This window comes from Oryzias latipes, chromosome 20 (assembly GCF_053564925.1).
Source record: "Oryzias latipes strain Hd-rR chromosome 20, Olatipes_Hd-rR_3.1".
Classification (NCBI taxonomy): Eukaryota; Metazoa; Chordata; class Actinopteri; order Beloniformes; family Adrianichthyidae; genus Oryzias; species Oryzias latipes.
The window spans coordinates 18,824,151-18,847,950 of record NC_136256.1 but is presented as its reverse complement, the minus strand read 5'-3'; the positions used below and the strand labels follow the sequence as shown (position 1 = coordinate 18,847,950).

Below are 23,800 nucleotides of genomic sequence, written 5' to 3'. Positions count from 1 at the left end.
GTGAAGTATTATTATTGTAATGAACTCATCGCCTTGTTCTGAAGACCCATGTTTGTGCTTCCTCCATGTACGATAGTAGAATTCACAAAAATCCTTTCAGTTTCATTGCTGAAACTAACAATGTACTGATAAAAAAACAACTTTTGAAGACAAAGTCCTTTTAATTGAGAAAATCACACATTTGTAGTCCAATTTTTTATGTCTGGAAGCAAAATCTGGATTGTGTTATTATCAGAAGCACTGGCTTTTGTCCAATAACAAAGCTGGAATAAGGATGTTTAACTTTGGCCTTTATTTCACTTCCAGGGAGTTTTGAGTTCAGGTAATGCCTGAATGTAAAAAAAAGAAAATTAAGCCAAAAAAACAATTAATTTCTGGCAGCACTTTTTGTGCCTAAAACCAAAAACACAAAGCAGCAGCAGTCGATGTGAAACAAAGCAGACGTGTCAAACAGACAAAACCTCCACAGTGTGTTTTTCTGAGGGAGGACAATGGACTTTCTTGACAAGCTGACAGTCACTGTGTTATTGTCGAGTTGACACAAATGATCTTCACATAGCAAACAGTTACTGAAGATCTGGATGACCTTTTTTAATGGGGCTGCTCCCTTCATGGTTTTAGGGAAAACTTTTTTGCAGGTGTAAATGTCAACATAGAAATATTTGATAGTTCAGATTTGGGTGAAACAGTCAAAATCACGAGTTATATAGAAGTGATCTTTGTGACAGTTTCATCTGACCCAAAGCTGTTCTGTGCTGGCGCTGATTACAAGAACAGAAGAAGAACTGCGTCCTGGTCGGGGCACGTTTGTGTTTTCTACTGTATCTGAAAATGTTTCCCTCAGAAACAAGAGAAAGCGGGGCTTGATTGAACAGATACAAATACAAAGACATGAGGGTTTCAAGAAAAAAGTATTATTGAAATGGTGGACCCCTACAAACAGAGCATCACACTGAATAAAAAAAAGAAAAACACAAATAAGATTTAAGTGTTCGTCTAACTTGAGTCTTGAGTATCCTGCTAGGACAGTGCATTATTGAACCCATAAATCCCTCTTGTGGTTTCTATATGTGCAGGTTATTTTTACAGCAATAAAACATTCCACATTTTTCCGATTTCTTTTGTTTTTTTTTCTCTTTTACCTCTAGGAGTGTTATAAACTTTGACATTTGAAGCAAACAGTATCTCTAAATGTGTGTAAGAGTGCATGGCTGAGGAGCATCGATTGGACGCCATCCCATTTTTATATTTTGCTTTCTCCCACACATTCTCTGCAAAAAAAAGAATGTAAGTACAATACAACAGTGCAGTCCATCAAGGCTGTGTAAAGGTGGACAAAAGAGGCAATCTAATGACTGTGTGGGGTTTCTACAGGTTAGTTCTGTCACTAGCTTTCAATGTCTGGAGACTCTGGGATGTCAAGTGTGGGTGGCTGACTTTGATGCATTCACAGACAGCAGATACATATTTGGAAAGAAAAAAAGACTTCAAAGTACAAAAAATATCACAAAAATAGCGTTTTAAATGATTGACTGTTATATAACATTGTTTAAGCCACCGATAAATATGTGTTCAAACAAAATGAATTGGCTAATTACTTGACATCACAGGTTTTGTTATTTTAATGGTTTCCTGATATTATTTCCGTTGATGCACAGTCACAGATTTAAACTGTTTCTTGTCACTTTTACAAGCAGCTCTGCTTTTCTCCTGTGGAAGTCTGAATCTCTTTGTAGCGATGACAGTTCAGAGTGGTTTGATTTTATGAATAATGCGATATTTCTTTTTTTACGCTGAGAAAAAGATTGAGGGTATGAGGTCACAGGGCAGAGGACTCTACCTCTTCATATGTTGTTCTGCATCATTTCACTAACTCTGAAACGAAAGGATGTATCTTTTGAAGTATTTTACTGCTGACTGGCTTCTTCCAGGAAAATGAAATATGTTCTCAGTTATTTTATTCCCTTTTCCCTGAATATTAGGAGACAGGAGAAAAAAAATACCAGTGTAAAGAAAGATGAGATGATAAAATGTGATGAACAGCATATTTTAATTCAGCTGCAATAGTTTCTGCTGGAATATCATTAGGCCCTTTATTCACATTGAACAAAAGAACTGTCTTTTGTTCAGGATGATGTAAAACGGGGAGTTTTAATGGGAGTTCTTTTCAAGACCCTGAAGATGCTCGCTCTTCATTCAGTATTTCATGAGCCTTTCACAAAGGTTATGACATTATGCCTCTACGACCAGCTGAGAATCCATTTGAAAATAAAGCCACTCCTCTCTGTAGATGACTTGTAGAAGGTCATTAGCACTCTTATTCCAACCCAATTAGGCCACTGTTACTGAAGTCCGCGCGACTCATTCAAAGGTCGATTTTATGTTGGCAGCTAATCCATAAATGCTCCTGCTACTTTTCCTCTTCCTGTGCAAGACTAAAGTTTGCTCCAGGATCTCACTGACCCCTATAAGCCTGGCATGATTTAGCTCTGCTTTAGAAACTTTCACTTTTTCCAGAATTCAAGCTAAACCCTGCTGCTTTAACATGCCCACATCAAATGCTATTCGCACGTCAAATTTGCAGCCGATGCCTCTATTTCGTCAAAGTCGCTGTTGAACGTGTGTTTAAAAATGTGTTCATGACCTTGATGCTCCAGACATGTGTGGGAGGAGCTACATACTAAAAGTTGTCAGCCTCATCACAATATACTTTGGTTGTAAACATCATTTACAATGCATGAAAGATGTCGATGATGTTCACTTCTCCATCTCTGGGTTCAGAAATCATTCAGAGACTCTCCTAGTAAGGTAAGGGTCATCATCTACTGCAGGAGCTGCGTCTGAACGACTGCCGCTTGCAGTGGTACTTCTGTCTTTGTGACCCAGTTTGAGGATTTGCTATCCCCTATTGGTCAGAGGAGGGAAAAAATAAGAATAAAATTAGAGAATCTTTTTGCTGTTGTCCCGATGGAAAAAAGAAATACATTACAAAGTTGAGAAGCAAACTGATCAGATTCTTCTCCATGTTGGTTTTGGATTCCACCTGCTGATCGCATCATCAACACATCACGGGCAAAGCTGAGTTACTAATTGGTTGACGTGTCTTCTTTTCCTAAGTTCAGATACTGAACTTTCGATGCGCCGCCCAGATCGTCCAGCTGCCAGACTGATGCTCCACGGGACCTCTGATCACATCTGTACATTGACCTAACATTGACACTGGACGTCGCAAAACACGTTTGGTGTGAACGCAGCTGTATGTAGATCACCTTTGTCCAACAAAACAGATGTAGCAGTGCAAATGCTTATTGTCAAATAAGTGGCCATAAAATAAATAACTGCCCTCTAAATAAAAATACTCCTTGTAAGCTTATTTTACTACAGTTTTTTTCTTCAAATTAGTTTATTCGCAAAAAAAAATTCCAAAGCAGTGGCTGGTTTGGCCCCTGTGAAAGGCACGGAAAATTTGTTCGGCATTCTCCTAGAGCCCACAGGGACTTTCTAAAAACCATTTCTGCTTTGCCTGACCATAGTTTACATTGAGAAATTATCACAGAAGTGGTGCTGAGTCACAAAACATTTCCATTTTTGCATTAACAAGTCAATCATTGTTTTCCTAAAACGACCACCAACTCATGGTCTGTGGAAACATTAAACAGTCATGTTTAAGTGCACAACTAGAACGAAAATACAGCCAATTCGAGCACTTTTCTTCCAACTATACCGCTTTCACAATGATGCAGCTTTTTTTTCTTCGGACACGTATTTATTGTTGTCTTGTGTTAAAACTCTCCACGACAGGGCACACATTACTTACTGTCTCCATGGCAACGTAGTGGCCCGACAGTGAGCTTGGCCTCAGACCCTGGTCTGTTTGTGTCACCCACAGCAACTTGGCTGACAGGCAAGTGCTCTTTGTATACCAAGAGACCAGAGTCTTCTCTCCTGCAGGATGAGGTGTAAGAGAAAAGAAGAAGAAAGTTCACATCATCCTTTCACCTCAAATGTCTCCTTTGTCCATTTTTTTTTACAGTTCCCTCCTTTAAGTTAGAGTCATGCTTCTTTCTGTAAGTCAAAATGAAGGAAATAAAACAACACAATAAAATAATAAGTTTCTTCTATAGCCAAGTCTGATGAATGATTTTGGATGTGAAACCCTGGATTTAAGATTACTTTTTTACTCGCAGGCAGGATAAATGATTTATGGGCACTGCAGTTGGGCAACACCAGTATTTCGCCAAAACACATCAGTCTATCATGACTTTTCTGTTCATCTTTAGGTCTTTCAATGTGTGTCAAAAGGCATACGTGTGTTTATCTGCTGGAGAACATGAATACCTTGCAGTGCAAAGAAACTTCCATTAAACCTTTGTCCATTGGCCTTCAAGTGCCGTCCTTTCCTAGTTTTATTGTATTTTTCTTTGTAAAAAAAAAGAGTCAACAAAAATGGAGCATGTGGTCCCCATTACCTGAAATGAAGTTTAATACTCAGATGCTCAGGGACAAATGAAGCAGATGTTTTTATTGTGACCCAAACATTATGCAAATGAGCACACACATCTGGGTGTAACATCTATTTTATTCTTTACCCCAAAACACAAAATTTAAATGTTCTGATTTTTTTACATTAACATGCAGTTTATAGTGATAACAATCATGACTTATACATAATAGTTATTATTGCATCTCTATAAAGTCTAAATTGAATCAAAACTTTGTTTTCGGAAGAACTGAAACCTGCAATTAGCAAAGTTATGATAATTAAATTGGGTATATCGACACGTGAGTACTTAAATTGATCTATTTTTTAAACAGCACCTTCGAAAGCCTTAAATAAATTTTAACAATACTGCACTCAAAATTGTACACATGACTCCATTAGTGCTAAGTGCCTTTCAATAGCATTTTCAAATTAAACTTTGATATTTTATTTATGAGCGTATTTGCATAATGCATGTGGGTGAAAGTTTGCGCATATCCTCTGGTGTATGTGTGTGAGCCCTGAAATCATGGGCGATGACTGGAAACTGTTATTACGATAATATTTCACTATAGACGAAACAAAAAAAAAACAATATTAGCCTGGTGAATGAGAATGAGAGTGAAATAGCTATTAATATAATTGCTTTAAGAGATGAGGAGGGAGACAAGAGAGCAGAAAAATCACCTCTTCTTGTTTACACACAGTGATCCCTCACAAACCTGCAGCATCCCCACACAGACATGCAACTGATATAAATGAGAATATCAATCAGCTGGCTAAAAGGGCTTTGAAACACAGACTGCTGGTTTCAGAGTCAAACGTTGCCATTAAGTAAACATGTAATTGATGGGGAGCATTCATCCTTTAGTCACTTCAATATTTGAAGTTAGATACCCCATCAGGCCCTGCCATTACGACACATTTTGTCTTTCTAAAAATGCTTCTTAAAAATTCAGAGGAAATCTGTGGACGAGTTAACCCGATGACTCTTCATCCTCATTAAACAAGCTAAGGAGGCTGCAGGACTTGTTACTAATAGAGAGGAGTGATGGATTCCAGCAGTTTATTGTGGTGCATGACACACAAAATAAGTTTCTCTAGCTCTGATATAAAATGCAATGTTTATTGATCACATTTAAAGTATCAATCAGGCAATGTGTTACTGTTTCCTAAGGTGTTTGCAGAACAGCAGTCTTATCTCTGCCCTGCACCTGACTGAAACTAAACATCCATTACATTTAGCTGCATTTCTACATAATTAACATTAGGTTATTAAAAAAAAAGATCATCTCCCTTCAGGAAGCATCATGACGCAACGATTGGGTCACAGAAAAAAAAATGAATTAAATGGCAGTAAGGAGTGGAGGATGGAAGCGTTGGCTCACACTAGATTTTATTTGGTTTTCTTTTTTTAATTTTAATTTAGTTATTTAAAATAAATTGTTTTGAAGAAATTGAGGAACTTTTGTATGGAGTTTAAATGGACGCATAAAAATGAGTTTTTTCCCTCACTTTGCATGTCATAATACTATTAATATTGGTATTTGAAATGACAAAACTAGTGAATATTAAGATTAAGATATCTAAGATTGTCCTGTATTGTTTTTTGTTTATGTATTTGGACTGCATGTTAGACTTATTGCCTCTTGACTTTTGTCTTCTAGTCCTAAAATACAATACAATTATGAAAAACTATGTGTAGTAAGTGAAGTCATAAAGATATATGTAAAATAATTTCTTAAAATACAATTTATAATTTATTTTTAATGAGCTTAGGTGGAAAGAGGCCACAGCTGTCATTTTTCTTTTACTCAACACTTAGGGACTCTTTTTTTCCTTTGTCATCACTCTTTTGCAGCCAAAAACAACGAAAGCCTTATTTATCCAGGAGTTAACAAACAAAACTTTTGCTTTCAACTTCTCTTTCAAAATAGCCAGTTACTGGTCCGAAATCTGTGGCACGCTTCTCTTAAAGATCTTGTGTCTTTTTCATCCTGAAGGAATCTCCTTCAGCAAAAACATAAGTTATAATATATAAAAAAAAAAAAAAAATCACTGGCATGGACAAGACTGATGTAAGGCCTGCAGACTTAATGAACTATGAACAAAAGCGCGATGAGGAACGTGAAAAATGTAAGAGAAGAAGTAGACGTAAACACACAGATAAGAAAGACACATTAAGTCAGAAAACTTTGGACATATGACGGAAAAAACCCCATTAAAATCTGCATTTCTAGAATAGCTAACCGGAACAGTTTTTTTTATACTATTTATATCACAGATGTGATCATATGTTGTTGCTGGAAAGAAATGATTTAACCCTTAAGGATGCAGAGAATGGCTTCTCATTATTCTGGACAACCATATTGAATAACAACAGGCTGTTGTCATGGAGATGATGTTCTCCCTCTTTTTGAAGGATAAAATAACTGGCTTGCATCAAATATACAAGTAAACAACAACAACATCAACAAAAGATAAGAAATGACAATTACAGTTTATGTTGACAGTCAAAGCAAAGTAAAAGACTGATTGGTTTTGACTGATGTGCAAAGCTGGCTTACCATTGTCTGGAGTCAGCATCACAGTTGCAGTCGTATTTAGGGTCGGTGCAGTTTCGGTCGATACCACAGGCACATTTCTTGATGCCGGGGCCCGAGCCTCCCCAGTATAAATGCTTCTCACTTCCTCGACCCACCCACCATGTGAAAGGGGTCCCATCTGGGAGTCAGAAGAAACAAACAAACAAACAAAAAGCCCAGAAGCAAACATGTAAGTTATTTTTGCAAAGAAGAAACCCTCCTCTCAGGAAGTATGTCTCTAAAGTATTGCAGCTTTCACATTCATTACATTTCTTGTGAACACAGACCTACAGACTCAAAATATGGACACAGATGACAATACACTTTACCAATTCTTCTTAAATGCAACCAAAACATAGACTATGTATTGTTCATCTTGTGATTAAGTTTGTGTTGCACACTGACAGCCAGCTACACTGTAAATGTCATTTAACCAAAGAAAATTATTGGTGTCATATTTGACATGATTTCTCCCCTGAGGTTCATCATCATTCCACTGCAGTAGAAGAGCTTTTTCTTTTGCTCATTTCAAAATGGCTTCTTCGATGAAATCTCAATAACACTTAGAGTGAGAAAAGTTTTGTTATTGTTTCTGTAAGTACTACTTTCTATATTGAAAGAATGCTAAATTTATGGATATGTAATTCTTTATGATACAGGTACACTATATTAAAAATGTGTGGATCAAATTTGAGACAGTGGGTAAATAAGGTGAGTTTTTTCACGTAACATTTATGTCAACATTTTTGTATCTTAAAATAACATTGTTGTGAGCAAAAACGTACGCAAAAATAATAATATTGCAACCTTTTTGTAGATTTCATCAATTGTTTAAAAAAACCAAATGTCTTATCTAAAAAAAATGTAATGTTTTCTTTCATGTAGTAGGTTTTACCGGGTTAATTGCCTAACCATCTCACACTTTTTGTTCCTCAGTCAGAGATTGCGTCTTTGCATCTGCATTTCTATTCATCTTGTCATTTGACTTGTGCATATACATTCCTATGAGGGAATCGGCTGATAGCCAAACAGCTAAACATGTTGATGGACGTTGATTTCTGTGTGTGGGCTGTTGCGTGTTTTAATGAATAGATTAGAGGTGAAGGCTCACTGCTTTTCAATAAGATTTATTATATTGTTTTCTTTACTGGGATAATGTATTCCAGCATGGAGAGGAACTAAAAAGAGAGATAAGTTAAAATTTATTGGTGGCTGGCAATATTTGACATCGAGAACGGAGGAAACAATATTGAGCTGTATTCCTGGAAAATAAGCCACGCTGTCAATATCACTTTGTCAAATTCTATCAGAACAATGACCTCTCTTGGGCCACATTTTTCCTTTTTTGTCCTCTCAGAATAGAGGATTGAAGCAGAGATTTGATGCAGCACAATTGTATTGATGGGTTTCATATGATGTAATATGAGACTGTTTGTGGAAGAAACTGCAAATGTGCTTGTGTGTTTATATATTGTATATTATAAGGGTCTGTGTGGGTGTTTGTGATCCTAAGAATTTATTGCCCTGATGACTATGAGACTCATGTCTCCTCAAGCAGTGGGATAATCAGTGCTGCCTCCAAATACTTCATAGTAATCTTTCTTTAGACATGCATGTTTCTGTTATTAGTTAATAAAAGTATATAATAAAAGAATCAAGCTTTGGTTTAGCTTAGCTTGTCGCAAATACAACTGCAACCGCACGATGGGGAGCAGTGGCGGACTTAGCAGTTTGAGACCTCACGTGAACAATAACATGGGGCCCTCTGCAGCAGTTGTATAACATTTTTTTGTCAATCCTTACCTATAGGGTAAAACGTCAAACAACTTCCTTACTGGTATGTTTTTTTAGACAATGTCAATGTCAAGAATCCAAACATTTTTATAACAATTTAAAAACTGACAAAATCTAAATGTTAAAGAAGTGTATTTTATATTATAAACATTCATTTTAATTGGTAAAATATTAAATTCATTAAATGCACTAATATGTTAATCCCTCAATTCCTAGATTTTCAGTCTTTTCTTTAATTGGTCAGGTTTTGCTAATGAAAGCAATACAAAAATATTTGAAAAAGAGAAAATAATGAAAAACATAAAGAATCAATGTAAAAAATTAAGAAATATTTTCAAAGTTACCATTTTTTTTCTCTTCCTTTACATTTCCTCTCCTTTTCTTCAACTTTTTAACATTCTTTTAGAGTTTTTTTTAATTCTGTTGTTGTTCTTCCTATTTTATGTCTTCCAGCACTTTTGGAAGAATGGCAACACATTCGTTGTTTTCTCTTTGCCTTATCCTCTTTTTACGGCCGCTCATATTTCTTCATTTAACCACTTTTTAAACAAAATACTGTTTTGAATCATCATTTAATATTTGCCCGTGTTGCCAAAAAGTCGTGGTTTTCCAGCCCAAACGTCATCTAAAAACCACCATACCCAACAAAAAACCATCCAAAATATTAACAAGCGATTAATCATGCATTATTTATTAATTTCTGATTATATTGAACATTTTTAATGATATTACATCCAACACTTGCAGTCAGTCAGAGGAAAATATGAAATAACAGATTCCAATTGAACTAACAAGCACAGACTTTTTTCTCACATATTAAAAACAACCAAATTAAGGTCAGTAAAAAACAATAAACAAATACACACACAAAGAGTTGTAGTTTAATTTGTCAGCCTATCGTGGACAGAAGTAGAAATTGTTCTTGCATTTTTACTATTTAAGGGTTTGTGTTGGGTCCTTAACCTAAAGGTTAAGGAAAAAACAGACTGGCAAATAAACAGTAAACAATGAGCTTGCATATGTCCCTAAAAATGCATATATGTCACTAAGTATGTTTCCCTAAAAATATTAAACACAACACAAAGATAAATGTGCTGGGATTTGTGACTGTAATATGACAAACTGTTGGAATTCTTTGAGTTTTTTCATCTTGTGTTTACATCCTCCAAACCCAGACCACCTAGGCATAAGATTTACTCTAGGAGTGTGTGGAAGGAAAGTCTCTGTAACTGAGAGAAAAAAAAGAAAGATATTTGAGCAGCAACACTGCAGTTTTTGCAGAGTGAGCTCAGTTGGTTTTGGGCACCCGTGTAGACTAGGTACTGCAAGAACTGTCAAGTTGTCAGAAATGGTGTCAATAAAGTTAAGAGACATTTGAACCTCAGTGTAAACATTTACCCACAGAAGAGACAGGGGAACTCCACAAGTTAAGGTTTACCGATGTGAAGAAAATGTTGCAGATCATGCAGGTCAAAGTTTGTTTACTTGTTGCAAAGCCCACGAAAAACACATACATTTATATAAATTCCTCAATCAGCGGCAAAAAGTTACAAGAGGATGATGAGTATGGGTAATTGCATAAGTCAGATTTCGAGGGAATTTGAAGGCATTCATGAAGACAGCAGCACATACCAGATCTTAATGTGTTCCAACAAAACCTGGTGGTTATTTTATAAAAGGAAACAAGTATTAGTGGAGGTATTTCAGTGCACTCTCCATTAGAAGAAGATGAATTTCAGGTCAAATTTGACCTTTTTAAATGTTCTGATAAATCAGTTTGTTTAGAGAAAATTGACCCTATAATTTAAACAATTAAGACCCATTCCAATGCAAAGCTTGTTTTTTGCTGTTTTTAACATGTTCTTGTGGCATTTTTGTCATTATGGAGGACATATAAAAACAAATAAGCTTAGAATTGTACTTTTTTAGTTGTCTCTTTATTCAAATCATTGTGAATCAGGAGCAAACAAAGAAAATGCTGTTTGAAAAAGATTATGGTTGTCACATTAGATCTGCCATTGGCGGTACAGCTAGGAAGCACCAGTGTTGCTCGCCATTTTTGATGTACCAGGTATGTTAGGTTGGGGTTGTGAGGGGTTGTAAGATGGCGGGAAAGAGTGTAACAATAGAATGATGGGAAGTGTGGGTGGGCTTAATCCATGCCGGTGGTCCTGCCCACAACTCAGAGAGGAATTTCTAATCCGCTTTTGGTTAAAGAAAAAAATAAATGATATGTATTACTCTCAAATGGTATAAAAACTGAATTAAATAAAGCACAGAAACAGATTGTGTGTATGCCACAAATCGAGGGCTGGGGAGGGGGTGGGGCACAACTACAGGAAAAGTTAAGGTCGTCCCTGGTTTTACTTCTGATTTGAAGGTCTTTGGGTCAAACAGATGAGAATAGGAGTTTAACCCACAGCAGGTGAGTTGGTCTTTGTCCATGCAAACATGGAAAAACTAATAAAATAACTTTAAAATCAATTTGAAAATTGGCTGGAGGCCATTGTAAGGCAGAAAGGACATGGATGATGTGCGTCCAACAAAAAAACAACTGTCTAATGTTTTGTTTTAGGTGTCCATCCGAAAACTGAAAATCTCATCCTAAGATTTCAGAGCTTCATGTGGACTGTTTGACTGCTTCTGAGTGTTTAACTGTCATTTTTGTGCATCCCTCCATTTTCTGAACTCGTTTTATCCTTTATGGCATCACGGGCAGCTTGAGCTTAACCCGGCCACAGGTGGGGGAGGGCAGGGTACACCCTGAATAGGTCGCCAGTCTGTCGCAGGGCTATAATAACGCATTGCTTTATTTTATTTATTTTGCTGAAATATTTTTATGAATACAACAGCAGAGGAGGATATCTTCAGCATACAAGCGATAAATGAACAAACTGTATTCTAAGAAAGTATATTGAAATATTTTGTTAAATCAGTTTAATTGAATGTTTTTAAATATATAAACCAAAGTGTTAATTTGGGTTAAAAAAACACAAATATTAAATCACAATCAAAAACATTAGTTGAAAACGTTAATTTAATATATTCTTCACATACAATGTTGAAAAACCACTGACTTCTTGCTTTGCAGTCATTCTCTAAATCGTGTGGGGAAAAAAAAATCATGTTTGAGCCACACAGTGCTGGTGATGCTTTTATTTTGAAGTTTAAAGAAATTCTGATTTTTGTGCTAACTTACTGGCACGGCTGAGCGGCAGATGAATGGCAAAGCAGAAAAAATAGATTCTTTTGAGGTGCTTCTAGGTCACTGCATGGGGCTTCTTAGCCCTGCAGCAGTCCATACAGACGGCAGCACAACCCACTTCAATCACAAAATTTCCTGCATAATGATAAATGTCACCTAAAGTTGTATTTTTCAGGATTATTGACTACCAAATGCTACAAGTTGGCTGAATAGATTCAAAGTATGGCGATGAGTGTGAATTGGCTTTCTAAATACTAATAATTCACCATTATTCCTGCATCAGTCATAAAATTTAGTTAAAGGTTTTTTATTAATTTAAAGTCTGGCTGGAAGTTCCCTAGACAGAAAGAGACAAGCAATTTCTGCCAATGACTTTAATATCTTTAAACTGATTTAAACAGAAAAGTGTGGAGCAAAAGCACTTTTTTATCAGTACAAAAGGTTGGGGAATTATAACAAAAAATGTGTGCAGTGTAGTAGTTTTGATCATCTCCTTGTTGCTGGCAAATGCGGAAACATCAAGCAGCTAAACTGCTCGGTCCACATGGCCTCAATTGGACATTACCCCTACCTTGTACCAGGGGGCTGGACACCGTAAATGTCTGTACACTGCCTGATTCCAATGACTCAGACATCTGTGTTATTATTTAAAAAAAATTGTTTGCCCTTTTGCATTAACGTGTTTCAGAGCATGCTTTGAAAGATGTGAAGGAAAAGGGGGCAAACACCAAAAACATGTACCGTGCTCCTCCCAAGCCAAAACCCATCTCTAATCCCCACACAGAGTATTCATTTGGCAGTGAATGTTGAAGGCTTAAACATAAAGTATGCCAATTAGAGAAAACAGACACATTTGACCATTTGCATTTCTTAAGAGAAGAGGTAAAAAAAAGGGTTGCAGGAGTATCAGCAGGGCATCAGGTGGAATGGGAGCAAATCATTGAGCCAAATGATGTCTCCTCTGCGATTAGGTCTGCTCTGCCAAGTCAAACAACTTAGGAGTAGAAACAGGGAGATGGAGGGAAGAGATGGGAGCATGACAGCATGGAAGGATGAAGATATGAGGGAGGAGAGATTGAATGATACTGGCACAGAGTTCAAACAGAGATCCGTAGGGAGAGGGCATTGCCAAGATGAGGGTGAGCAGCTTATTTTTGTGTGTGAACGTTTCTTTGTGCCTAGCAGATGAATGGATTTTGGGTTTGCTTACATAAAAGATGGGGATTTATAAGCAGGAACACATTAACTGTCAGCCCCATTGGATTAGGATATTGACGATCAACATTAAAAAATGTTTTTATTTAACTAAATAATATCTTTAAAAAGGTCTAACTGAGCAGGTGAAAAAGATTCATAACCATTCACTTTTAAGGGGGTTGATGGCGTCTAAACGTTTCGGGTGTTTATGCAGTTTAATACAATTTGATAAAAGGAAATTGCATTGAATGTTATTTAGTTGGTTGAAAATTATTGGGTGAGATATTTTTATCCCTGTGTTCTCAAACTACGCATTGAGAGCTCCATGTTAAGATGCTGTTGTTGCCTCATCTTTCTGGTCTTAACCATCAGCATTCATCAGCATACTTCCATCGTTTCATTGCCCATTCCTGCAACAAATGTGCAAATAATGTTCATGGGAAAAGGGAAGGCGGCCATAACAGATTGATATAGCCTGGTGTTGTGTTCCTCCTCTATCCTCAGGGACCACTACACAGTAGTGCTTGCTTTGATCTTTTTGTTATTTCAACAAAACACGTGGACACTTACACCTAGCCTATTTTTTTTCCTCTGATATCCGGGGAGCCTGCTGGGTTTTCTGAAAACTCACAGTCCCCCAAGTTGAAATAAAGTATTAGAGGGAGAGACCAATGCCAACCTTAGTGTGTCTTTGTTTTTTTAGGGTATTTTTTAAAATAAACAAAGGAAAAACGTTAGTTAAATTGTTTCCCTCGCTTGGCGGCGGGGGTAGGGAGGGTAACCAGATGATTGTGAGTATGTGTGTGTGAGTGCATGGGTAGGACCGACCTGGGGGCTGGCTCGCTGGGACCCTCTGGGGCTTTCCCTCCCCATCACAGAGAGGGGAGGGCACTGAGAGGGTTGGGGAGGGGGGGGTCAGATATTATGGCGGGGGGGGGGTTGTAGTGCGTAGGGTTTTAGGGGGGTGGCTGTGGCTGTGGGTGCGTGGCGATCCCTGGGTTGCTAGGGTCGCGTGCCTGGGCTGGCTTGCGGGGACGGGGCGCCGGTCGGGTGGTGGCCGGCTCATGGGTTCCGGGGGCCCTGGCTTCGTCCCTGGCCTTTGTCTCGGTGTCCGGCGCCCGGTGGCCCCCATGGCTGCCGCCTGGTACGGCTAAGCGCTCCTGTCTTGTGGCCTGGGGGCCGGACACTGGGTTCGCTTGTGCCTCTGGGCATTGGGGGGGCCCCTGTAGGGGGGCCCTCTCTGTGCCTGGCTGGTGGGGTGGGCGGTCCCCTCCTCCTCCCCTCCCGGGCTGCCTGGGTCCGGATGCTGGGGGGGCTTCTGGCCTGGGGGGCTCTCCTCCCCTCTCCTGGTCTGGCTGGTCTGGCTGGGTAGGATCTGGCTCCCTTTATGAACACACGGTTCACGTCGGCAGCATGCATGTATCTCCACCCCCACGTGCACGTGCACACTGCCACACTGCTCCCTGTCTGCTTCATCCCTCCTCCTTACCTACAGTGTATTGATGGACAGTTTTTTTTTCGCTCATCTTAGTGTCAGATTTTCACCTTTGATGTAACATTCGTCTTTCCAGCAGATCTGGTATAATTGTTACAGCTTAAATTAATAATTTAGTCAAATCAGTGCTTGTATCCCCCACCTTTTCACCTTTCTTCCTTTTACTCTCTTCCACCCTCCCCTCACATTCTTCCCCTCTCCCTCCCCACACACACTAAATGTAACAAATAAATAAAAAATAATACGACAAAAAGGGGTTTATACAAATCTACACTCTAGTTTCTTGAAGCTATATAACCTCTTTTTGTGATAGTAAAACCTGTCCAACACAAAAAGCCTTCAGCTCTAATCTGTTTGCTCAGCTGTTGGACAGAACAAGTTAAAAAAAAAAAAAAAATTGTTTCCACTGTGCTCCAACAAAAGATTTTAGACCACATAAAGCTACTAGAACAGGGGTTCGCAAACTTATGAGCCACATGTGAATCTTTTGCTTTTCGACTGTAGCTTTCTAGTTAAAGAAAAGTTAAAAAAGGTTTTTAAATTTAAAGAAGTTACATTTTCAAGGTGCATCAAGCACAACAAAACAGTCAGAAACCTAACTTTTTTCTTCATAAATAGTTGAGGCATAGTAAGAGGCTCCTGACGATGGCGGCTGTAATGCACCAACAATCCATCAATCCTTCGTAGGTTGTCAAAGTCATACTAAAACATGTAGACAGATTTTGGAGGACAGTGTACGACAGAAAAACAATTGGGGATCAGTAAGTACAACCCAAACTCATACATGTGGTGCCGGATAAAAAACAGATGTTCCTATTTTTGAACACATGGTATGAAAAATATGGCAGGAGTCACTTAGTACTGATTTATACATTCCTGTGGATGAGATGCACCACCAACAGCAAAACAAATTTTGAATATTTTTCCCCACTGCTGACATTACATTATCTATCATAAAATTTATTGCATTGAGATGATCCTACATGGTACAGTGCATGTCTTTTATTTTGAAAGGAAGCCATTATTTATGCTGATCGTGTAAACTGTCAAAGAATGATGGTGTTATTTAGGTGTCGCTGGTGACAAATCCGGTGTTAATGCCATTAATAATCCCAAATTAAAGTGTCTATTAGGTTGTTTTTTTTTGCACCCATTCAAAATGTTTTTTAAAAGAAAAACATAGTATGTTAAGTCAAAGATGCTAGCCTGCACTGATGATAACCTTCTATGAAATGGCATTTAGTAAGATATGTAAACAGCTCCAACATAAGTGAAAATGAAATGAATAAGTCTTTTTGCAAACAACAACAAAGCCTTTCAAGAAGACGAACAGACAAAAATATCAGTACACAACAAAGAAGGGGCATGTCACTTTCCACACCAAAACCCCTTCTGATTCTCCCAACGGTTTTCGACAAGGATAACACACGCACATCTTCAGTCTTGGAAAGGTCTCACACAAAGCAACAGATCAATTCATCTTTGTAGAGACAGTGTTGTTTTGTGGTCTTTGTTGTCCTTGTTTGTTTGAATGTCTGTTTGTTGTGGAGAGACCCTGATGTCTCGACTCTCCACAGGCCGGTCTCTAGCCTCACATCCTTTTTAGTATCCCTTGTTTTGTTGAGCGGCAACAGAAAAGCACAACAGCCATGCCTTGAGATGTTTGGTGAGAACTGTGGATCATGCAGTGTGGGTTTGTGTGAGTTAGATGCAGAGGATAATTGTGTTCCTCTTTCTTTGACCCGCTTCTTTTGTTTATCTCAGAAAGTGCATGTGACTGTGTATTTTGCTTTCTATTCCCTTTAAGAGGTTTCACCGACTGCCAATCCCCTTGTCACTTCCCTTTGTATCAATCCCTCTTTTCCCCTGAACTACCTATCCTTCAAATTAGTTTGAGAACCACTAGCATCTGCCTTCCCTGACTTTCTCCATCTCTAGAGATCACATATATATAGACCCCTTTTCTTCTTTGTACTCCTCACCCCTCTCTTATTTTATCATATCCCGTCTCAGAGGCCCCCTCTTTATCTCTCCACCTAATATGTCCTTCTACCTTCTTTTTGCACTGTTGGATCTCTTGCTTTACCAACCTGCTCTTTTCCTCCCTCTCGCCAATCTACATTGCACACATTTTCCTGATATTCTCATATCTGTTGGTCTCAGTGGCCTTTTCTTTTTCCACGCTTTGTATCCGCCCATCTATCTCATGTCTCCATAAGTCGTTCCTGGCATCTAATCTCTTTATGTTCATATTAGTTCCGCTATAATCTGCCCTTTAATCCATGCTAATTGCAAATTCCCCTTGCGCCGATCCTGATCTGAAGTTATATTTGAAACACACGCTCACTTTAATGTCTATCCTTTCCAGTTTGATCAGGGAGCTACAGTGCATACCTTAATGCTGAACGGCTTTGATTAGCAAGTTCTAGTAAATCTGAATTATTGTTCAGAGAGTGTAAAGGAAAGGGGGATCTAAATAGAGAAAAGAAGAGCTTAAAGATGAGCAATTACAGCTACTAAGCAATTATTATAACTAACTCTATTCATCTTGAATGGAACTTCTCATTCTTGTGATATTAGGGACCTTCGTAAATCCTATTTCAAGACAGCCTTAAATTTGATGTAAAATCCAATCAAAACTTAAATCTGTAGTTTGTGGGATTTGGTTCTATTTTAATGTAACATGCACGTCCAAACCAACCAGCCAGCCAGGCACTTCCTCTAGCTCAGGGGTCGGGAACCTATGGCTCGCGAGCCATATATGGCTCTTTTGATGGTCACATGTGGCTCGCAGACAAATCTTTAATTATAGTTTTTTTTTTCATTAGACCAGTCCTTCTCGGGCGCGATGCGATGCCAGAGGCGCGCAGTAGTAGCGGTGCTTAGAGAGAGAAATCTGCGCCAGCGCTATAAGTTACTATTATCTATTATTTCACAGAGTTTGTACCAGCTGGAAACCTGTGAATTGCCGTGCCTAAAACTGCGCGCTCCCGTCTCTGAGAAAGAGCGCGCAGATGCGGGGACGGGATGTGTGAGGGAGAAAGCAGAGGGTGGGGGTGAGGGGTTGTGGGGACAGCAGGTGAATCGCGCAGGGATTATAAAAACGTAAAACCCGCTGCCTGTCACTCACTGCAGCGTGTGAGTATATGTTTGGCTCCCCGTCTGCATGTGAGCAGTCTTTCTCACATCTACAGAACATTCAGACCTACGATCACGTTTAAAGTCTCAACGCCTGCATGAAGCAGAAACTCACCACGTATCAACCAGACTAGACCATCAGCAAAACTACCACGAGAAATACTCATCATTTATTAGCAACAGAATAACAATGTTATTAAAAAGAATCCACAGACTTATTGTACTTTAAAAATGTTGAAATTAAATCAAATGCACACATTCATTTGTATATTTAGTTTTAAACAAATTGTCGCGGACTGAGTTGGATGGCTGTTGGGCCGCGTTAAAAGTTCTGGAGTTCATTGAACGCGTCAAGCAGAGATCTGATTGGCCCTCAGTTCTGTCGCTCAGCCTGTTGTTAGGTAGTTTGGACCAATGGGGTTCAGCTATGGGCCGAATAAGGGAAATGGGAGGGCTGGAGCGGGAGTAGGGGAATATAAAGTTGGGAGACGCGCTCTCGTCTCGGCGGGAGAGATTCAGGAGTTGCTGAATTAATTGAACGGCCTTTGTTGCGGTCTGCAGTAATTGGAATAAAGAACTTTAAAAGAGGTTAAGTCTCCGTGCCTCAGTGTGGGGAAGGGACACTACATTATTGTATGGCTCTTTCGAAATTACATTTCAAAATATGTGGCGTTTATGGCTCTCTTGGCCAAAAAGGTTCCCGACCCCTGCTCTAGCTCCTCTGCTGAGACCCCGAGGTGTTCCCAGCCCAGATGAGAAACCTTAGTCTCTTCAGCGTATCCTGGGTCTTCCCCAGGGCCTAAGTCCAATGGGACATGCCCAGAACCCCCCCCACCCCACACACACAGACACACACCCATGAAGGCATCTGGATCAGATGCCAGAGCCACCTTAACTGGCTCCTTTATAGCCCTCTTCAGGTGACTCATGTGACTCACCCTATCTCTAAGGGAGTGCCAAGTAACCCACGGAGGGAGTTAATTTTGACCAAGGGTCACGACTATAGCTGATGAGCTCCTGGGGCAGGAGCCCACCATCCATCCAACTACCAAGTGTTCAACCTTATCCTAAAGTGTGTGTAAAATACAAAAAAGTTGTGTTAGACTCCAGCTTTTGCCAATTAGAAGTGAAGATGCCATAACTGATTAAAAGAACAAGGTTCTTGCAAAGATCATGATCTTTTCAAGAACTATTCAAAATGGATATGCCCCAAAAAATTCTGTTCAAATGTTCAGGAAATTTGACACCTCAGTCAGCTCTTTCCAGATTCCTGTTTTTTGTGACAATAAAGAAAATATCATTCTCATAAAATACCTTGACAAGAATTACCAACTAGAGATACACCATGGGGCTTTTGATAAACCCCTTGACAAAACTTTTACAATATAAAAATAATGAAATTACCAAGCATATTACAGTCAGATACCAAAGGGTTGCCATCATACTACAGCACATATGGATTTTGATGCTAGAGGACAAAAGATTAAGGTCCTAAAGTCAAAATCTATTTGAATATGATGCCAAAACTTTTTGGGTGAAAGCATGAAACCCTTGAAAACTAAGGCTACCTCTGGCTATCGTGGCTGCGTTTCTCGTCATTAAAGTACATTGATGGCCCAGCTGTAATATGAGCAGAAATCATACAGAGCAGCAGGTTACATAATGAAGCAGGATCAGTAATGAGCATGCAAACTTAATTGTCATAATTGCTCTGGCGGACTACCTGCTGTATTCACACATGCTCTCACTTAGTTCTTTTCCAGAATTATAGAAAATCTCTATGTGGGGTTGAAACACATGTGAGCATTTGACATGGAGCCTGCTTAAAGTATGTCTTTAATTTCAAAGTTGTAATAGAGAGGAGGGCAGGAGGTTATAATCTTTTTGCGTGTGGATTGCAAAAGAGTTAAAACATTAGCATTTTTAGCCTAAATTTCAGCCCAGATTCTGATAAAAACCAAATCCAACACTTACTTTCCCAGGATTGAGAACTCCAGTTTGCCTAAAGCCTCCAAGTTGACTGCAAGTTTGGTTTCTACACTAAGGTCCTGACAATCTGGTGCATGATCCAGATCCTCTGAATGTCATACTGCTGAGTTAAAAGGGAACAATGGGAGCATGCTGCTGTCAGTAGTACCAGCTATAAAAGCTGAGACGTCTCTGTTGTCTGCATCAGAAGATGCAGCAGACAGACTGGAGAAGGATAATGAGTTATTTCAACAGCTTCCCCCTAATGGGATCCACCTCCCTGACAGTTCAGATGACGAGCCTCCTCCTCGCGCCCACTGTTCAGCACATCATTATGCTCTGGTAAATTCACTCCCTCTGCCTATACCTCCCATCTACAACTCTTCGGAGGTCATCACCAACAACATCATCCATTAAATGAAAAACACATTGGAAAGAGAAAAGAAGGGAAGGGTAAATTCATATCTATAGCTTGGCCTCTAATTGACTTTTTGGCCTGATAAAGGCCACAACAACTACTTTTCCCCAACTCTTCTGCACTGGGGGTAAAATACCCCCACACATCCACTGCTGCCGTTGTAGCTGACAAAAGTGTGGGCTGAAAGCTATAAACAACCATAATCATCATTACCGTGGGGTAATCTCAATCAGTATTTGCGTGTGTCTGCACATTTGCGGCTGTAAGTCACATTTAGTGCTGCGTCTCCCACAGGTCAAGGCCGACAGAGGCAGATGTGCTACCAAGAAAATGGCCTCTATCAGAGCATACTCGTTTTTCACTTGACTTTTTAACTCCCACGATCCATTTCCTTGCATATCTGTCAGGCTCGTCATATGGATGGGGATACAGTGAACAACGCTCATAATTACAGAGGAGGATGAACAGGGCATAAACAACTCCACAGAGCGAAGCGTGCAGGCTGGGGTACGTGATGGGCAGGGGTAAAATAAATCAGAGAGGGAAAGTTTGGAAGACGCTTGAAAATGACAGTGAAGGGCCAGACAGGCAGGGGAAAAACAGAAGAAAAAAAAGAAGGGAAAATCCCATGATGAGAACATGTCAAGTAAGAAAGGTGAGGTGAAGAATTATGTGTGACAGAGATGTTTTTTGAGAAAAATGGGCATGAGAGCGTAAAGCTTCACAGCCCGTCAGCAATAAATCATTGTGGTTGAAACTTTGAGAGCTTTGAGGAAACTGACAGCTGAGGAGAGAAAAATTTATGCAAGGTAAATGATAACACAGAAACCTTGGATTGTTCACTACATTTTGCAAGTTGAGTAAAAAAAAAATCACATTTGTTAATAGGTCACTCCAGTATTTTCTTTATTTTTCTAAGGTAAAATTTACATCCTTGCTCACTCATGTATACCTTCACATGTCTCCTAAAGTCAACACATAGATATTAAAAAAAAATTAAATATACTACTCAATAAGTTAGGGATATTGTTATTTACATAAACGCTTGTGCTCTCCACTCTGAACTTTAATGAAATAAATACAAGTTCCCTTTTTATTACTAATAACTAATGAGAAAAAACACAAGTTTTTATTAATTTGATATTTATAACCCCCCAAAATTAAAAGAACAATAAAAATAGACCCAAATAACCAAAATTGAGCAGATATTTCCAGTATTTGCCTCAATGGCGGCTTGACAGCAGCATCTCGTGCATCTTACTAGCCTCAGGATGTTGTTCTGAGGCAATGCACTCCACTCTTCCACAAGTGCAGTTCAACCAGGTTACTTGGGGCTGGGGTACCATCATCAAGTCTCTGCTTCAGCTGGTCCCAGATGTGCTCTTTGGGGTTCAAGTCAGGGAAGACCATATGAAGCACTCATATGGTATCTCTAAAGTTGAGCAGGGACAATTCTGGCCTGATATGGTGGAGCATTATCATCCATGAACAGAAATTTGGGGTGGGGGTGGGGGGGGGGGGGTGGGGGTGTTAAAGGAATTTGGGAATGATGTTGGCTTCTAAGATCTCTCTGAGGTAAGAACATGCAGTGACTGGGCCACAGAATGTTGAAATTGATGTCACATGGAAAATGTTCTAATTTTAAAGATTTTTGGTTTTGGCCTCAATAAGTGAGACACACTGTGCACAGTGAGACCATTTTGTGGGAAACACAACATGAGGGATGTCTACACCCCCAATACAAATGTCTCCCTACCTGAAAATCTGTGAAGCGAAACAAACACTGTGAACACAACATCCAGAGTTTGTCACAATATCCGTAATTTATGTGAGTAGTGTAAGTATGAATATGTAGCTAGGTAGAAGTGGGTTAGAAATGTGGTGTGCCCTCTCCCCAGTCTCACTTGAAGAAGAGATATTATCGAAAGAGAATGGAAATATTTATAAAAAACGTTCTTCACCATATTCAGTGGTGGCATTTGCCTGGTAAACACAAACCTAAGAAGATTAGGATTATGTAGATGAGAAAAATTGTGAAGCAAACTAAAACCTTGCAGGAAAAGCTCAAGTCACCCTGTCCTCAAATCACATGCTTCATTATGTTTCTGTGAGCACCTGTGTTTTGGCATTTGCAGGAAGCTTAAAAAAAATCTCCCGGTCAATCACCCACTTGGGAAAAATTAATTAAAATGAGTAAAGACCTTTCACATTAAAGCAAAGTAAGGAGAGGCACATTGGCAGCAGTGGCTGCATTTCAATGAAAATCCGCATGCACGTGCGACGCAAATGATATTTCTTGTTCACACATAAAACAATGGAAACACTCTTCAGTCTATCAATTGTCAGATAAAGGCTTCCTGACTTGGTTTTGTGTTCCTCATAAAGGGATTGTGCATCCTGCTGACAACTTGTTGCCGTGTTCATCACTGCAACACTCTCGTCAAAAGTATAAATGGATGTCAGGCTTTTATCCTTGAAAACATTTTTTTAAAGAAAATTCAAATTCATTTTTTGCAGCTGTGCTGCAATCCAAACGACTAGTATTTCATATCATTTTCCCTTTTTACTTTACCCTCAAGTGGCATAATCAAAGTCACATGCAGAGAAAAATGTTAAAGTGAAGAACGAAGACCTGAGAAGTCAGATGAAGAGACAATGGCTCCAAAAATAAACATAAAAAGGGCATTACCTTTAGCTTGGTTGCTTTATCCGTGCCAGTATTGCAGAAATTTGAAATAAATGAAAGATTTTGGCCTTGGAAAGCAAAAATTCATACGCCCTTACGTTAGCCTCATATCAGCTTAAGGACTTCTTGTGTGCATTGAAAAAGTTGTGGTTTTTGACAACAGACATTTCAGAGGTATACAGTGGCTGTCAAAGGACATAATGGATAACCCTTGACCCTTTTGTTATCGTCCTCCTTGCTACACTCTTCTTCTTTGCTTTATTCCTGCCCTCGTCTTTGTTTGCAGTCGATTCGAAGGGGAAGAGACTGACCTCAGCAGGCACGTCACTAACCCTCTGGGTTTCTGCCTGAGAACACAAAGAGCTGGCAACCTTTAAATTCCTCTCTTACACACCTAATCTCTGTTTTCAGCTTTGTCTGGTTTTAGCTGTTTACTCTTCACTCCCCTTTGGTATTCCTCTCTTCCCATTCCTCCATCATGGTCCTCCCTGCTTTCCTTCTTTATCCTGCTGTCTACATCCCGGCTCGAGATATCGATTTTGGTAAAGGTTGACTGAAGCTGCCGCTGAGGCTTCCACTTTTATTTATTTATTTGTTCACAGTTCAAATTTTCTTTCATTCACTGGACATGCATTTTTCATAATTATATTGACTGTTTTCATCTTGCATTGAAAGTCAGAACTAAAGACAAAGACTAAGAGCACAGGTTTGCCTTTTTGGTGTGGTCTTTAATTTCTCCTGGTAGGAGGTGGGGGTACCAGAAACCTGATTGGTCAGCTCCAAAAAGTGAACATTTTAGAGTTATAGGAAAGTTCTCTGCTAACAAGAATTAAA

At 39.2% G+C, this 23,800-nt stretch overlaps 1 protein-coding gene across 4 annotated transcripts in view; it reads right to left on the bottom strand.

The window, feature by feature from the left end:
* cntnap2a (contactin associated protein 2a) overlaps positions 1-23,800 on the bottom strand; it is a 365,138-nt gene that overhangs the window by 54,661 nt on the left and 286,677 nt on the right. For all 4 annotated transcript variants that reach the window (XM_020712697.2, XM_020712695.3, XM_011488837.4 and 1 more), the window contains exons 16-17: positions 7,048-7,204; positions 3,818-3,945 (exon numbers count right to left, since the gene is read on the bottom strand). In XM_020712697.2, coding sequence (XP_020568356.1) covers positions 3,818-3,945; positions 7,048-7,204 — 285 coding nt within the window. The remainder of the gene's footprint in view (positions 1-3,817; positions 3,946-7,047; positions 7,205-23,800) is intronic.